Source organism: Hyperoodon ampullatus, assembly GCF_949752795.1.
Source record: "Hyperoodon ampullatus genome assembly, chromosome: 13".
Classification (NCBI taxonomy): Eukaryota; Metazoa; Chordata; class Mammalia; order Artiodactyla; family Ziphiidae; genus Hyperoodon; species Hyperoodon ampullatus.
In genome coordinates, this window is record NC_136926.1 from 65219436 (window position 1) to 65236495 (window position 17060).

The window sequence follows — 17060 nt, forward strand, 5'->3', positions numbered from 1 at the left end:
CCATCTCACCCCTGTCTTATGGATAGTGGGGCCAAGTGGCTTTGGACACCCAGAACTTCTCAACGACAGCATTTTAGTCAATGGTAAGGCATCTGCAGTGAACTGTAATCTTCCTTCTCGGTGTTGTTGTGGGGCTTATGTCCGCTCTCATGGGTATTTTTATGGGAGATAGAGAAAGGGCGTCTCAGGCAGGGGCACCATTTTAACACCCGTGCTGGCACTTTATAAAGGTCTAGAGTTGTTCTCAACCATGGTTGTACATTGGAATCACCTGGGGAGCTTTCAAAATATACCAGTGGCTTGGCCTCACCCTGGCCAATGACACAAGCCTCTCTGGGTGGAGTCCAAGCATCAGTAGCTTCAGAGTTCCTCCAGGTGACTCCAGTGAGCAACCAGGGCTGAGAACGTTTACCTCAGAGCAGAGAGCCATGGAAGGGCTTAGGTTCTCATTCAAGTTCTTGTACTGGTGACCTTGGTCAAGTCTTTTCAGCTCTTGTACCTCAGTTCCCCCATTCTAAAATGGGAATGGTAATGCCTGCCCCTGCTCTGACCACATAAAGATATAGTGGGATAAACAGAAGTTAATGAGGATAGAACTACCCAAAGTTTCATGACTTCAAGGCCCACAGCACCCTCTGCAGGGTCTGGGGCAGCAGAAAAAGTAATTCATCCTCCTCCCGGGACCACTGGGCCACCCCACGGTGGCCACCCCTTCTCACAATGATGGAAGCAGCACAGGAGAGTAAGCATAAATACTTAAGGCCTCTTAAGGACCAGGATCAGAACTGGCACCCTGTCAGTTCTGCCTCATTCTACCGGCCAAAGCAAGTCACAAGGTCAAACCCAAAGACCAGGGGAAAGGCAGAAGAAATTTCTGAACATAACCTAATCTACCACAGATTCTTATCTTTCAATCGCCAGAAAGTTCAGGTTTTTATTTCATTCTGTCTGGACCTTTGCAGTGGCCTCCTTTCTGGTCTCCACACCTATGCCATATTAACCTTCAAAAGAGCACAGGTATGATGAAGGCATTTCAATGACCCCCCAGAACCTTCCCTACCAACCATCACATGGAACCTGACTCCTTGGCTGGTTTCAGTTAGCCACACTCTAGCCCCAACCTCCTTTCCCAACCCTGCCCCCATTTTCCTCTCTACGCACCTACAATGGGGACAGGTTGGCTAAGACCTCCCTGGTTCCCAAACTTCCATGCTACCTTCCTGGTGCCTCACCTGTGGTCATTGCTCCACCTGAAATTCCCCCAGGTTCTCAGGTCAGAATCCTAGCTCTTCCAAGGTGCCAATTTCCAGTTGAAAGGAATAACTCCTACCTCTGAGTTCTCCAAAGTCCCTTTACCTGGAACCCTCCAATGGCTTTTAGTTCATTCATAACTGAATGAACTAAAATGAATGAACATGTCTTATCTTACCTCCTAGAGCAGTGCCTGGCACACAGTGGGGCAATGGTATTTTTAAGGAGGATGAATGAATGAGTGAACGAATGCCTCTAGTTTTCCTTCTATGCTCTGGACCACTTGCTGGCAGGGGTTGTAGCTGTGTCTCTAGCCCAGTGCTGGGGCCAAGATGGGCCTCAGATGCCCATTGCTGGGTGTGTGGTTACCCTCACTGCTGTGGGGGCACGATTTGGAGGTTAGCAAAGGAGGTAGTTTAGCCCCAGGGAGTTGAATGGAGGAGGTGATGACTGGGAAAGGTGTCATCTCCCCCTTTATCTCATTCCCTCCACCTCAGTATCTGGGTCAGTGAGACAAGGCTGTAGTGCCCCCCAATCTGGAGACACTGAAGAAGAGGTGCTATGGCTAAAGGTCAAGGTGGTCTTTCTGCCCACAAGTGAGTCTTTAGCATTCATGCTCCAGCCACGGGTCACCCATCGCCCTTCTCAGGGAAATCATGGGGTTTACCAGTTGCCCAGGCCTAGCCCTTAGCCAGTAGGCACCGCGGCAGACCAGGGTGGTGCCCGGGCCCCTCCCAGCTCCTGTGCAGCTGACGTGGTCTCTTGTGCCTCCGCAGAAGGACTTCACAGTGCGGGAGGAGCTGCAGCAGCAGGACGTGGAGCGCTGGCTGGGCTTCATCACCTTCCTGTGCGAGGTCTTCGGCACCATGCGCAGCAGCACGGGCGAGCCCTTCCGCGTGCTCGTCTGCCCCATCTACACCTGCCTCAGGGAGGTAAGTCTCCGCCGGCCCTGCCCGAGAGCGTGGGCGCTGCGCTGTCTGCTAACGACGCGCTTCTCCATCTCTGATGCGCCAGGAAAGCTACAAGGCTTGTACCACTTAAAGTGATCAATCATTTGGTTAAGGGAAACGGAACTCCCCGGTGCTTTTGTTTACTCTACGCAGGTTTTTATTTATTGAGTTTACGTAAAAGGAAATAATCCCCCAAAGGAAAGTATTATGAACTCAGACTGCAGTCATTCATACTCTAGAACACTGCCTACAGGAGGGAGATCTACAGAAAATATTGAGTGACTAGATCTTTGGACTGGATTGGTTTACCATTATTTTAAAAAATATTTGCTTCGGGCTTCCCTGGTGGCGCAGTGGCTGAGAGTCCGCCTGCCGATGCAGGGGACGTGGGTTCGTGCCCCGGTCTGGGAAGATCCCACATGCCGCAAAGCAGCTGGGCCCGTGAGCCATGGCTGCTGAGCGTGCGCGTCCGGAGCCTGTGCTCAGCAACGGGAGAGGCCACAACAGGGAGAGGCCTGCGTAACGCAAAATATATATATATATATATATTTGCTTCTAAATTTCCTCTGATAAAGAAATAAATAAGGATAATAAAGAAACTTTTAAGAAGCAAGAATTCAGTGGGGTGATTGCCCTACCAGGTATCATAACCCACTTTGGAGGGTCACCCTTGGCAGCTCTCAAGGGGTAGAACTGAAGGACAAATGTGGAAGCTATTGGTGTGTCCAGTGAGAGGCTGGTGGCTCAAAACGCAGTCATGAGAGTGAGGAGGGGGCAGGGCCAGTTGCATTCCAGTTATATCTCTGAGTTAGAACCAGCAGGACTTGCTGACATGAGACACAGAGAAGGGAGGAAGTGACGTAGGGTCCTCATCTACCACCCTGCTGGCACCATTTCCTGGGGTGGGGAAGCTGGAAGAGAAACAAGTAGAGTGTGGATGAAAACCGAGAGTTTGGGTGGCCTGTTGGCCATCCCTGGGGACCCAGGCTTCAGCGTTGTGTGAAGTGTCGACCTGTACCTGGTGCTGGGGACTGGATGGGGTCACCCAGGGGTTGGGGGGGGGTGAGATGGAGGAGGGGAAGTGGACAAGGAGTGGCCGGGAGGCTGGAAACAAGCCAGGAGGGCGCAGTCATCACAGCCCTTGTCCAGCGGGGCCAGCCCACACCTCACAGGTGTTGGTCCCCTCCCACCCTCAGCAGCTGGTCCCAAGATGCTGATCCCAAGAGGAACAGCCTCTGGGGAATCAGTGGCACCAGGACAGAGAAGAGGCCCGGGTTTGGCAATAAGGAGGGGCCCCACGGTGTCAGTGGAGTGAGAACAGAAGCTATGTTTGCCTCGTTGGGGAGTTGGTGGAGGTGAGGGCATGAGTGTGGACACCTTTTTGGAGAAGTGCTTCTGTGAAAGGCCGCAGGGAAAGAGAACTTGTCAGCTAAAGGGGAGGTATGTGGTCAAGAGACACTTTTGTGTTTCTGAAAGAAAGATAATAGAGCAGTTTAAGAGAAAGGAGGAGGTATCTGTAAATGTTTGTGAAGCATCCATTTATAGGAAAATAGCACATTCATTCCAGACTGCGTGGATCTGTGTGAAAGCAGAGCACGCAGGCCTCTCCTGGGTGCCTTGTGGCCCTGTAAACCTCTACCACTTCACGTAGCCAGAGATGTTTCTTGACAAATGTACTTGAATTCAGACTGGTTTCTCAGATTCAGACAATGACCTCTTCCAACTTGAGTTCACTCTCAAAGTGTCCTCAGCTCAGACTGAAGTACCAAGATAGGCCATGGCTATGCTTTTTGCATCCCTTTGGGATGCTTTGAAGGTAGCCCTCTTGGAGGCAGGGGGCTGGCCCGGATGGCCTCTTGGAGTCCTCTCATCCTTGCCTGAGCTGCCCTGCACCCCTGACCACCCACCTCAAGGCAGGGAGCAGCACTGTTCTAGGGCAGTGACCTGGATTGCCCCCAACATGTTCCCTCTGCGTGATCTGGGCACCTCCTGGTGTTGCTGTCACCTGCTCCCCCAAGCAGGAAGCAGGGCTACAGCTGAGCCCTGGCCCTGGCTGCTGGGACACTTCTGACAACACCTGAGGTAGCGCGAACCTTCTGGTGTGAGATCCGGCAAGTGCCAGGAGGTCTGCACAGACCAGAAATAAGGAGCCTCCCCTGACGCACACTTGTTTGTTGCATTAAACTCACACGGACTCCGCCAGGCCCATGGTAAACTTGAAGGGTAAATAAATGATCAATGGTTTTCACCATTTTGTAAAAGAGGAAACCACCGCCCCGCATTCCAAACTATTTGCTTGAGGCCACACGGGGAGACCCCTGAATTCTTAGAGTCAGCTGCTGCCTCCTGTACCTTATGACACATACACGCATACCCAGGCCTGACCCACGTCCCAAAGCAGGTTGAGCCAGCTCTAGGACGTTTCTAGAAGCCAAAATCACTGCCGCTGCCTTTCTCTATGCTGGACAAGTTTAGGCTCTTCCCCTGGGGCCATGCAGATGGATGACCCCAAATGTACAGGGCCCACCCTGCCCTGAGGTCATCCCAGCTCCCTGAACCATCCCCAGGCCAGCATGTCTGGCTGCCCACTAGACACATCCCAAATCAATCCTCGAGCCTTCCAACAGGATGTGCCAGTGGTGCCCCAAACGCTCCTGCTCACTCCCTGTCCTCACGTGGCCCAGACCCAGCCTTCCTGCCCCCCTGTGGCCAGACAGCAGCCCCAGGACTCCCCAACTGCCCTTTCTCAGTGTCATGGGACACCCACTCCATCCTCTGCTTCGGCACCACCCCCTAAGGCTTACCTGCTCCCCTTTCCTTGACGCCCCCGAGTCAAACACAAACCCACGGGCCATCTTGGTGCGAAGAGTCTCGTTTGGAACAAACCTATGGGAAAGATACAAAATCCTCTGCCTCGGGGTCTTTGTGCTCACGGAGGCTACCTTCACTGGATGAGGGGCTTACCCAGATTGAGCGTGTGCTTAGCCCCTGAGCCCCTTCAGGCTGGAGGACAGCCAGCCCTCTGAGAGATGCCCTGCCCTAGAGCGAGGCCCCTGGGCATTTCCTTCCACACTCTGACCTAGTTGAATTAACCCTCTCTCAGTCACTCAAGCTTGAAATCCTGGACTCCATCCTTGGAGTCTCTCTCTTCCTGGCCCTAAAACACCTCCTTCCAGGCCCAGCTCGAGCCACCTCTTCTGGAACCTCCCCTGTCCCCACCCCCAGCCGAGTGTACCAGGAGCTCCATCCTGAGCGTGGCGGTGCACTGCATCCTTATAGCTCCAATCCTTTTTACATCACCTTAGAGGATTTTTTAGTATTGATGACAGTACAGTGGAAGGCATTGTCCAAAGCACTTAATGCATTCTCTTGTCTTTTAACTCGGGCAACACCCTGAAGATTATCATCCCCATTTTCCAGAGAACAGAGACATCAGGCAGCTTGCTCATGGCCAAACAGTTAGCGGGCAGCAGAGTCAATATCGGAATCCAGACGTGACTGCCCGAGTCCCTGCTCCTAAACACCCTGCTTCACTGCCTTACAAGCAGAGCGGGAGCTGCTCTTATTCTATTCTCGTCCATACCCAGCGCCTACTCTGTGATGGAAGCCAAACAGATCTTTGTGGGATTGATCCTGTTTTTGCCATAAATAGCATGTGCCAATCAGAGATCCCTCTTCGAGGGATAGAGAAGAATAATTTTCAACAAGCTCTTTAATTGTTTAAGAGCAAATAGTTTCTGCCAATATGGTTTTCCAAGTGAGTGAGGAGTATTACTGGTGATCAGAAGCTGCATGAGTCTCCTTGCCCTACTGTTTACAGCTCATATTTGCCTCATGAGCTCTTTTTAATTTTTTTTAATGTTTTCAAATGTTTATTGTGGTAAGAACACTTAACATGAGATCTACTCTCATAACAGCTTTTTAAGTATACAGTACAGTATCGTTATCTGTAGGCACAACGTAGTACAGCAGATCTCTAGAATGTATTCATCTGGCATAACTGAAATTTTATACCTGGTGATTAGCAACCCCCCACTTCCTCCTCCCCCCAGCCTCGGGCAACTCCTATCCTATTCTTCATTTCTATGAATTTGACTATTTTAGATCCCTCATATAAATGGAAACATGCAGCATTTGTCCTTCTGTGACTGCTTATTTCACTTGGCATAATGTCTTCCAGATTCAACCATGTTGTCCCATATTGTGAATTTCCTTCTTTTTTAAGGCTGAATAGTATTCCATTGTGTATAGATCACATTTTAAAATCTATTCATCTCTCGATGGACATTTAGATTATTTCCACATCTTGGCTGCTGTGAATAGTGTTGTAATGAACACGGAAGTGGTAATATCTCTTCCAGATCTTGATTTCAGTACTTTTAGAGAAATACCCAGGAGTGGGATTGCTAGATGATATACTGTAGAAGTTCTATTTTTAATTTTTTGAGGAACCTTCCTACTGTTTTCCATTGAAGCTGTACCATTTTGTATTCCCATCAACAATGTACAAGAGTTCTAATTTCTCAACACTTTTTAATCTTTTGTAGTTATGTATGTATGTATGTATGTATATATATATATATATATATATATATATATATATATATATATATATATATATGTATAAAACACAGCCTTCCTAACAGGTGTGGGGTGGTTTTGATTTGCATTTCCTTGATGATTAGTGACCTTGAGCATCTTTTCATATGCCTGTTGGCCATTTCTATGTCTTCTTTGGAAAAATGTTTATTCAAATCCTTAGCCCATTTAAAAAAATCTGGTTATTAGTTTCTTTTGCTTTGGGGTTGTAAGAGTTCCTTACATTTTTTTAAAAATTAACCCCTTATCAGATATACGGTTTACAAATATTTTCTCCCATTCTGTAGGATGCCTTTTCACTCTATTGTTAACTTTGCTGTACAGAAGCCTTGTAGTTTGATGTAGTCCCACTTGTCTGTTTTTGCTTTTGTGCTTTTGGTGTCATATCCATGAAATCACTGCCAAGACCAATGTCATGAGACTTTTCCCTTATGTTTTCTTCAAGGAGTTATAGTTTCAGGAGTTATGTTTACAAGTCTTTAATCCATTTTTTAGTTTTTGTGTAAGGTATAAGCTAAGAGTCCAGTTTCATTCTTTGGCATGTGAATATCCAGTTTTCCTAACACCATTTGTTGAAGAGACCATGCTTTCCCCATTGTGCTTTCCTGGCACCTTTGTTTCTATCCACTCCCTCTCAGTTGACCATACATGCATGGATTTATTTCTGGGCTCTCAATTCTGTACCATTAGTCTGTATGTTTGTTTTAATTACTGTAGCTTTGTAATATATTTTCTTTTTTTATATAAATTTATTTATTTTATTTATTTTTGGCTGCATTGGGTCTTCATTGCTGCATGCAGGCTTTCTCTAGTTGCAACAAGCAGGGGCTACTCTTCGTTGTGGTGTGGTGGCTTCTCTTGTTGCGCAGCACAGGCTCTAGGCATGTGGGCTTCAGTAATTGTGGCTCACGGGCTCTAGAGCGCAGGCTCAGTAGTTATGGCACACAGGCTTAGTTGCTCTGCGGCATGTGGGATCTTCCCCGATCAGGGATTGAACCCATGTCCCCTGCATTGGCAGGCAGATTCTTAACCACTGCGCCACTAGGGAAGTCCCTGTAATATATTTTCAAATCAGGCTGTATGATGCCCCCTGATTTGTTGTTTTTCAAATTGTTTCAAGATTGCTTTGGCTATTTGGAGTCTTTCATGGTTCCATGTGAGTTTTAGATTTTTTTTCTATTTCTGTGAGAAATAACACTGGAATTTTGATTAGAGATTGCATTGAATCTGTAGGTCACTTTGAGTAGTATTGACATTTTAAATATTTTAGTCTTCTAATCCAAGATTGGGAACAAGACAAAGAATGCCCAGTCTCATCACTCTTATTCAACATAGTACTGGAAGTCACAGCCAGAGCAATTAGGCAAGAAAAACAAATAAAAGGATATCCAAATCAGGAAGGAAGAAGTGAAATTGTCTGTTTGCAGATGACACGATCTTGTATATAGAAAACTCTAAAGACTCCACACACAAAAAACTGTTAGGACTACAAAATGAATTCAGTAAATTTGCAGGATAAAAATCAACATACAAAAGAATCAACTGCATTTCTATATGCTAATAACAAACTATCCAAAAAAGGAAATTAGGAAAATGATCTCATTTACAATAGCATCACAAAGATGAAATACTTAGGCATAAACTTACCTAAGCAAGTGAAAGACTTGTATGTTGAAAACTACAAAATACTGGTGCAAGAAATTAAAGACACAAACAAATGCTAAGACGTCCCTCAAGCTGTTTTTAATAGCATTCTAAGGACCCCTTCATCCTGCTAAGGTCCTCAGCCAAACTGTGACTGCAAGGGTTCCACACACAGGAGGGCTGTAATCAGTGTCTGTGGCCTGAGCTAAGGGTTTTATCATCTCCCGTCTCACCTGGAACTGAGCTGGCAGGTTTAGGGTCTGGCTCACCCAGTGCCATCCCTCATCCCCTTTTTCCTGACCCTACAAGGCTCTCTGCCACCTCTGTAACCCAGCGGTGATGTTGCTAGACTCCTCCAGGTTATCAGTGAATGGTTCTCTCTGGGCGTTTCTATCCACTCCCTCTCATCCTTCCTCCCTCCCCCAAACATCCCACCTTCCCTCTCTGCATTCCCATCCTCCTGCCCTCTTCTGAGTCCGGCAGCCATAGCCAGAGGTCAGAGTGGAGGAAGGGAGGAAGGGAGTGGGTGCCTCTGTCAGGAATCTCTCCTCCCTCAGCACCCCTCTGTGACCCCCACCAACCTCTCCCTCTTGTTGGCTCCCTTGCTCTCCTTCCCCCAGGCACCAGAAACCCCATCTGCCCCTCCCTGCCCTTCCTCTGAGGGGTGTCTCTGAGCCACAATCCCCCCCAGGGATGCAACTGGCCGGGCTCCTGGAGGAGGCTGGCAGGCCCGCAGGCTGTGGAGGAGAACACAGAGGGCAACGAGTCAGGCTTCTCCGGAAATGAAATTGCTCCATGCAACAATGAGAGAGCCACTTTTTTAACTTTTTGTGTGAGCGTGCATTCAATTGCTCACATTGTTTTGGCTCCAGGGAGAAATCTGACCTCGGAAAGGCTGAGATGAAGTGGGTGTGGGTGGAGATCCTCCACTCTTTCACAGAGCTGAGAGTCAAGCAGAACATTCCTCAGAGGTAATTTCCAGTGGGACCATTCCTCCCTTCCCGAGAGCAGGAGATGGGGCTGTGTCTAGCCACCCAGCTGGGGCCAAGGCAGGGCCCCCTGGGGCTGGAAGAGACCAAGGTCGGCTGTGCCCAGGGTGGTGATGGACCCTAACGGGAAACAGAGACTCAAAATTATTCTCCATGCAGCCCAGGACTCTCAGTTGCATCCCTGGCAGGGGTGGGGAGTGCCTGCCCCCTCTAATCTTTGGGAAGCTTTTACAAAATCACAAATTCTCAGACCAATTAAATCAAACTTTCTGGGGATGGGTTTTGAGGAGGCACGGGAGTGGGGGGGAGATTTAAGCTTCCCATATAACTCCAATGTGCAGCCAAGGCGAAGAAACACGAGTAGCCGCATCCTAGGTGCATTTCGTGAGACTGATGGACAAAGGGCACGTGGAAAGGTACCACCGGAAGAGCCAGAGAGACCAGAGTTTGAATCCCAGCTCTGCCACTTACTAGCTGTGGGGCTTTAAGCTAATTCTTCATCTTTCTGAACCTGAATATTTTCTCTTTGCGTGGGAATAATGGGAATAATTCATTCTGCGGGTTTGTTTTAAGGCTTAAAATAAGTGAGATGTTCACATGAAGCAAGTAGTGTGTGACAGCCCCTCGGTGAGCTGACATGTGAATTGCTATCGAAAGCAAACCGTATTCCAGGCATTACTCAAGAGAAGTATCACATCACAGGAGCCCCAGAAAGGAAGATCCATTCTCCTAACTGGGCACCAAGGGCCCCCACGATCGCAGCCCCTTTTCCTGGAGAACCTCTCCTGAGTCCTACAGCTGCAGCCACCCTGTTCCTGTTGTGTCTCCACAGAAGGTCTCTAACTTTCCTCCTGCCTTGAGCGTGATCTTCCTCCTCCTTCTGCCTGACTCTAGCCCACCTTCAAGACCAGGTTCACTTCCCACCGCGTCCCCACCCCGCCCCAATTTACTCTTCCTGCAGCATTCTGCAGACCTCGCATCTACACCGGCCTGCCAACACCCGCTCTCTGGACATGGGCTTTACCAGTGGTTGGATGAATGCCTGGTGACTTCTTCTTGATTGCTTTAAAATCATTTCCACCTTCCATTGGTACCTGAGGATAGGCTACGTCTCATCTATCATGTAACCGTGACTGCATTTTGTTCAGGACTCTGTGTCCATTCAGTAAGCAGTGATTTGGTTTGAGGCAAAGCTAGTTTTTTTACTGAACTGCAAAGTTTCCTGATTGTACTAGAAGGAAGGAGTACAAGTTGTGATCCTCTCCGAAAAGGCTTACAATCCACTTGGCTACCACATCCCCAGAAATCAAGCAGCTGTGAACATTTATGATGGGTTGTACAAATATAGAGGTGGAGGGAGTTTAGGAGTGTGGGCAGCTGCTGGGGGCAAAGGGGAAGGGGGACTACAGCTTAAGGGGAAGTGGGCTTCAGACAGGTATTGGCAGGGAAGGAGAGAGGCCCCCAGGAAGAAAACTCTGAGCGGAGGGCTGGTAGCCAGAATGAAGCACGGCCCATCTGTGTGGTGTGGTAAAGAGACGGCCTGATGGGTGGGTCATGGGCTGGCACTGGCTCCCAGCAGAGGCATTCTGGTGGACACAAGGTGATACTGAGAACCTCTCTCTGAGAGTGTTTTAAGCTGGAGAGCAACACCATGGAAAGCATAAAGGAGCGTTTGTTTATTCATTCAACAAACACGGAGAAAAATGCTATTTCTTTACTGAATTGAAAAGTCTCCCAGATACTTTTCCTGCTAGAAATGTGCTGAGACAAAGTCAAATAAATCTGGGGCACTCCCTGGCCAGAAAGGCCCACAGATAACTCAGTGCATGGTGGAAAGTACAGTGCTCAAAATAAGGTGAGAGTGGGAAGCGGGAATGTGGGTGCCCAGAAGGCAGCTGAGACAAGATCTGCCTGGCAAGGGCATCTTAGCCGAGAACCCTCTGACTAGAACCTTCAATCAAGCAGGCTAAGAAGCAGGAAGGGAAGGGCTGGAACGAAGCTTGAAAATTCAGGAGAACCTTCCTACATGAACAGTTTATTTCAGCCCTAGTCTTAGGCACAGACCCTGTTTGGAATGTTCCTCTGAGATTGCAGCCTTCCCAGGGCAGGTACACAGCCTCTGGGAGCTGGTTTAGCCGCAGAGTTCCTGCAGGTCCAGCAGCTGCTGCTATGAATACCCAGCTTAAGCAACCATTCCTGTAACCTCTGCAGAAATAACTCCCCACAGTTTTTTGTCCCCTCCAGAGCTGCCGTCCCCCTCTTCCACTCGGCAGCCAAGTCACTCTGTGGTGTGATGCCGCTGACCTACTCAGACACCCCCCCAAAACACACACACACACACACACACACACACACACACACACACACACACACACACACGAGCACCCTGATGTGTCCCCACCTGAGGCGAGGCCTCCTCAAGATAAAATTCAGGTCTCACCCCACCCCCACTCCCCCGACCCTCCCCCAGCCCCCCCTTTAACTGTCCTACTTCCTTAGCCAGACTCTGCAAACTGAAATGTGAAATTTGAAGCCAGTGTTCTCCTTAGCAACCATGGTAACACAGGATCTGATAGAGAGCCTGGAGTTATAAAAATACCAGCTTCCACCAGACACTGGTTTCCAAAGGGAAACCAGTCTCCACGCCAGAACCGTTTTTAAACAGTCTTAAAACTCAAGAGATTTCCAAACGCATCTCAACATGGCTCAGGAGGACATCTCTTCAATTCCGTTTTGGAAGGTGGTTCAGTTGCAAGCTTTCAGTATTTTCTCTAAAATTTAGAGACGCAGAAAAGATGTGGCTCTCTGAGAATTCGGTAGCCGCGTCAGGGATATATAGGTGGGAACGGCTGTTCTTAAACAGCAAATATGCGACATTTTTTTTTTTAAGTTAGATTGAATTGCTGCCACTCCTTCCAAGTTCCCTCCCAGCGAGTCCTCAGCGCCATCAATCCTCCTAATTATAGAGGGGGACTGATTTGATCGATCTCCCCTTCGTAGAAGACAGCTTTAATTAACATAACCATTTTCTAGCAGGAATTTACGTTTAAGCCCTCGAGTGGAGAGGTAAGAGGTAGAGCTGTCTAAACTTCTCTGCTCGGGGCCAGAAAGAAACGTCCGGCATCGCTGTCCTCCACTCCCTCCCCTCCCCCACGGAGGCCCCCTGCGGCACGGCCTCTCGCCTTCTCCCGGCGCTGCCTGCAGGGGGCGCCTGGCCTTGCGGGTTGGGGGTGGGGTGCTCTTCCTGGAGGCATGGGGCCTCCCCCGGCCCAGCCCCCAGCCCCGCCTCCGCCGCCCTGGGCGGACCGGCTCTCCCCACCTCCCTACCCCGCTCCGCGATCTCCTGCTTCCTCTTATCTCCTGGGGCCATGCCTTGTAATTCTGAAAAATATTCTAACTCAGTAATTAATGTCTGAACTTCAAGAGGCCCCTGCTTTCTGCAGAGTCGCGCAGAAGGCGGTCAGGGACGGGGAGGGGCCGGGGTGTGGATTCTTTTTCTAAGCTGGCGAGTGGAAGGTGGAGGATGCATTGTTTCTTGCTAGAGTTTGTGTACAAGATACACACATGTATACGTGTACACATACGCATGCGTCTGTCCATAGATTTTTTAAAATCCTTTGGGTTTGGAAAAGAAGGATCCTTCCCCTCGCTCCGTCCCAGTGGCGTTTTCCCAGTGGGCTGATGTCAGAGGCTGCTCAGCCAGCTGGGGAGCATGTGGGGAGACAAGCCGGGACACTTTGTGAGTGTTTAGGTACGGGCGGGGGAGTGGGGATTGCCTGGGAGGGAGAGGGAGTGACCCATATATTTAGAGGATAAGAAATCAGGAGCTGTGGGGTAAAAAAAATGGCCATCAGTAACTTAAGATAACACAGAAGTCAAAAACAAAAGTTTGCCTATTTCCCACCCACAAGGAGGTTGTAAGCAGCCCCAGTGAATCCTGGCTCAGCGTCCCCCAACAAACGCCTCCCTGTGGTTTGCCCATCCCCCATCCCAGCCCTGCCAGCCTTCCTGGCCCAGCTCGGGTCCCCTCCACCCAGCAGTTTGGGTGCCAAGGGATGAGCGCGGGCTGCTAGGGCCTGGGCACGAGCATGCTGTGCATGGCCCCTGCCCTCACAGAGCTGCTGTCTACTGGGGAGAAGTGGAAACACAAAGTGCCCTGTGCTGGGAGCTGGTGCATAAATCACACGCAAGTCTCTCCAGGACCCACACTTATCTTTCTTTAACCAGCTCCAGCTCTCAGGGTCAAAGAATTTAAAGCCAGCAGCTGATGATACCCCACTCGCTGCTGCCCGACCTTCAGAGTAGATGACGTTTAGGCAGCACTTGTTGGTGTGGAAACCAGCAAGTTAGGAACCACCTTTTCTCCTCTTTTCTGTCCACCTCAAGTCCTAGTCAGCGCCCAGTTCCTTATCGATGGCTCCATTGTCAGTGCTGCCAGCAACGATCGGTAGGTAACCGGAGGCCTGGACCAGCCAGGATCAGCCTTTCTTGTAGCCAGAAGAGAACGGTGTGTGGGGAGAGGTGGACTTCGGAGCTAGACAGACCCAGGCAGCTTACCCACTCTGGCCCTCAGTTCCTTGTCGGGATGAGGATTAAGCGTAATTTAGTAGATTTGCTAATTACAAGTTGACTTCCTCCCTTGTTTGTATGTAGCAGGACACACAAAACAAAGACATATGAAACAAAGACATAGAGTAAAGGGATCAGCCAGCAGCATGTTCATATTGTATAAAATGAAGAGCTTCTTAATGAGAAAAAATGTGAAGGAACACAGTAGATGAAGTTTCAGGGCCTTTGTCCTTGCCGTTCCTTCTGGGAGAATGCCCTTCCAGGTATCCTTCCAGACCTCTTCTGGGTGTCAGTTCCTCAGAGGGACCCTCCTGTACGATAATCCTCACAGCCTGCTTTCTTTTTCTCCATAGCCCTGACTAGTATCTGACCCCACCTTAAGAGTTTTCTTTGTTAATCTGCTTGTTTCCTGGCTCCCCAACTAGCATGGAAACTCTCTAAAGGCAGGGGCCGGTCTACTCTCTTCATAGCTATATCTCCAGTGCCTGGAACAGTGCCTGCCATATAGGAGGTGCTCAGTAAATCCTGTTGAATAAATTAATGAAATAGAATGTCTAGACTGAACAAAACAGGAGACAACAGTCACCCTTCTAGAGTGAATCGAGGAAGATTGCTCAGGGGAGATAAATCCAGACTCCTTGAAGAGGCAAGGTGAGCAAGCAGCGTGGGGCTGGCTGATCGTGGTCCCTAGAGATGAGCTCAGAATGAGGGAGGGAAGAGGAACACTCCCCCCCGAAATCCAACTCAAAGGAGTGTGCGCAGCACGTGAGCAGAAACTGCTGCCAGTCCATGAAGCTGCCCGTATTCTCTCCCCACGTCTCGCTCTAGTTAAGTGGTCTTTTCTCGACTTCTGTCTGTGTTCATGTGAGATTTAATTAGCCTGTCCGAAGTCAGAATCCTATGAGCCACCATCGTGAGAAGTCAGGGTGGGCTTCTGACCCTGCTTCATAGATCGAGAGCCTTGGGGAAGGGATTGTGGAGGGGCCACTGAGTGAGCACCTGCTGGGTTCCATGCCGGCTTCAGCTGGGCCTGGAGATGCAATCAAGGAGCAGAGCCTTCCTCTCCTGCCTCTCCCCTGAGGAGGAGTAAGGAGGATGCACGGGGCACAGGAGGGTGCTGTGAGGGTCGGAAGAAGGTGAGGCCTCGACGCAAGAGGTGGGGGAGTGGAGCGGGTGAGAGAGGACACCCACAGTCACAAACGCCGAGGAGAATGAAACCTCTTAGCCCTTGACAATCCCAGCACAATCCCAGCGATGGAGCAACACATCCAGTACAATATAATGGCAGCCACTATGTCACTGTACCTTTTCTAGTAGCTGCGTTTTCTAACAGGCACCAGTGAAATTAATTTCAATATCTTTTATGTTATCTAACATATCCAAAGTATTATTTCAACGTATAATCAATATTAAAAAGCATCAGTGAGATTTTTTTCTATTATTCTTTTTTGTACTAACTCTGAAATCCAACGTGTATTTTACACTTAAAGCATCTCTCAATTCGGACTCGGTGCATTTCAAGTGCTCAAGGCCACAGGTGGCTGGTGGCTCCTGTACTGAACCATGTAGGTCTGGAGGCTAGCTTCTGGAGTCCTCGGGCTTTTGGAACAGTCTGGATCCCAAAAGTCTCTGGATCCCCAAAGTCTCAAAAGTATTTTTACAGCTTCTCTCTGAGCACCCAGAAGCAAAGGAAGGCGGTGTGAGCTGAGACTTTACACTCATAGTCAACATGCTAACACCGCTCAGTTGGCCAGAGGTCCCTGATCGGGTCTGCAGAAGGCAATCCTTGTGACCCCAGAATGAAAAAAAGATGGAGAGAGTGAAAGGGGGAGGCGGAAAAGGTAAGAGAGAAGAAAAACACAGAAAGGGGAAAAAGAGGTCGTGGGTGGCCAGGATGGCAGGCTGCGTGACAGAGCTAAGAACAGAGTCCACAGCCCAAGGAGGGGCAGCCCGGGCAGGGCAGGCAGCTGCCGGCTCCAGCTCACAATGGCTAAACAGAAAGCGCGGCCCAGGCCATGGAAGACACAATTAGCCCATTCTTCCATTGCCCTTTTGGTTACATTGTTGTTCTCGGGACAGCCATTTCTGTAATTAAGACCTTGTCCCTTACTCAGAGGTACTGCAACATAAAAGTATTTGCTGAATCTGGTTTCCCAGGGTTAAAAGCCAGACTTAGGAAATGCAAACACACATTCACTAACTAATTACCCTTTAATTAAGGCTGAAGCCCTGCTTAAAACAATTAGCTCCGGGAATTGAACAGTAGGTAGGACTCCACTTTCTGCTAATTGTCCTCCCCGGGTCGCCAGGATATGGCGAGTTTCGAGGGGTGGGGGGACAGGAGGGAACGAATTCGTCTGCTGCTTTTGGTCTGGACTGGACCGAGCTCGGCTTGCTCTGGACACGTTAGTCAGAGGAGAGCTGGAGGTGTGGGGCAGGGCGAGGAGGATGTGGTTTGGGCAAAGGGAGGCGAGAGGCTGCCCCGGGCTTGGACGCGGGCCGTGGGAAGTCTCAGGAGCTGCTGCTGGCCACACTGAGGTGCCTTGCCTGGCTGGAGCTGAGGGTGTGGGCCAAGGATTAGCTGACTGGAAAGCAATTAGATGAGGTGGGGCTGGCTGGGAAAATACCTGGAATCCCAGGGCCAGGGTTGAGACTTGCTGGGGCACTGCCCAAGGCGGGAGCCTCGTGGGCTCTGGGGAGCGGAGGTGCCCCCCGGTGAGGGTGACTGCCACTGGCCCACCGGCCCGAGCCTCTCTCTCGCCTCTTGCCCGTGAGGAGAAGTGGATTCTAGAGTGAGGGGAGTCCGGAAAAGAGGCCCTTTTCGGATTACATTTCCGCTCTCCGAACGTCTCCTCCGCCTCGGTTTGCCCGTCCCCCTCCCTCCACCCCTCCGCAGACTCCCAGGACTTTCCTAAGGCGGGCCTCGTGCAATCAGACTACCTCCCCCTTTTCTAGGTAAGAGGGATGTGTATGTAGGGTGTTACCCTTCCAGGGACTTTTAACGTTTTGAAAGGAGAGGTTGGAAGAAAAAAAAATGTGTGCCCCAAAGGAAAAAAGA

The 17060-nt window shown here is 49.7% G+C and overlaps 1 protein-coding gene across 5 annotated transcripts in view; it reads left to right on the forward strand.

Moving 5' to 3' along the window:
- Positions 1-17060, forward strand: part of CTIF (cap binding complex dependent translation initiation factor) — a gene marked incomplete at both ends in the record, with an annotated part of 231005 nt that overhangs the window by 190879 nt on the left and 23066 nt on the right. For all 5 annotated transcript variants that reach the window (XM_079718264.1, XM_079718265.1, XM_079718263.1 and 2 more), the window contains one exon: positions 2028-2183. In XM_079718264.1, coding sequence (XP_079574390.1) covers positions 2028-2183 — 156 coding nt within the window. The remainder of the gene's footprint in view (positions 1-2027; positions 2184-17060) is intronic.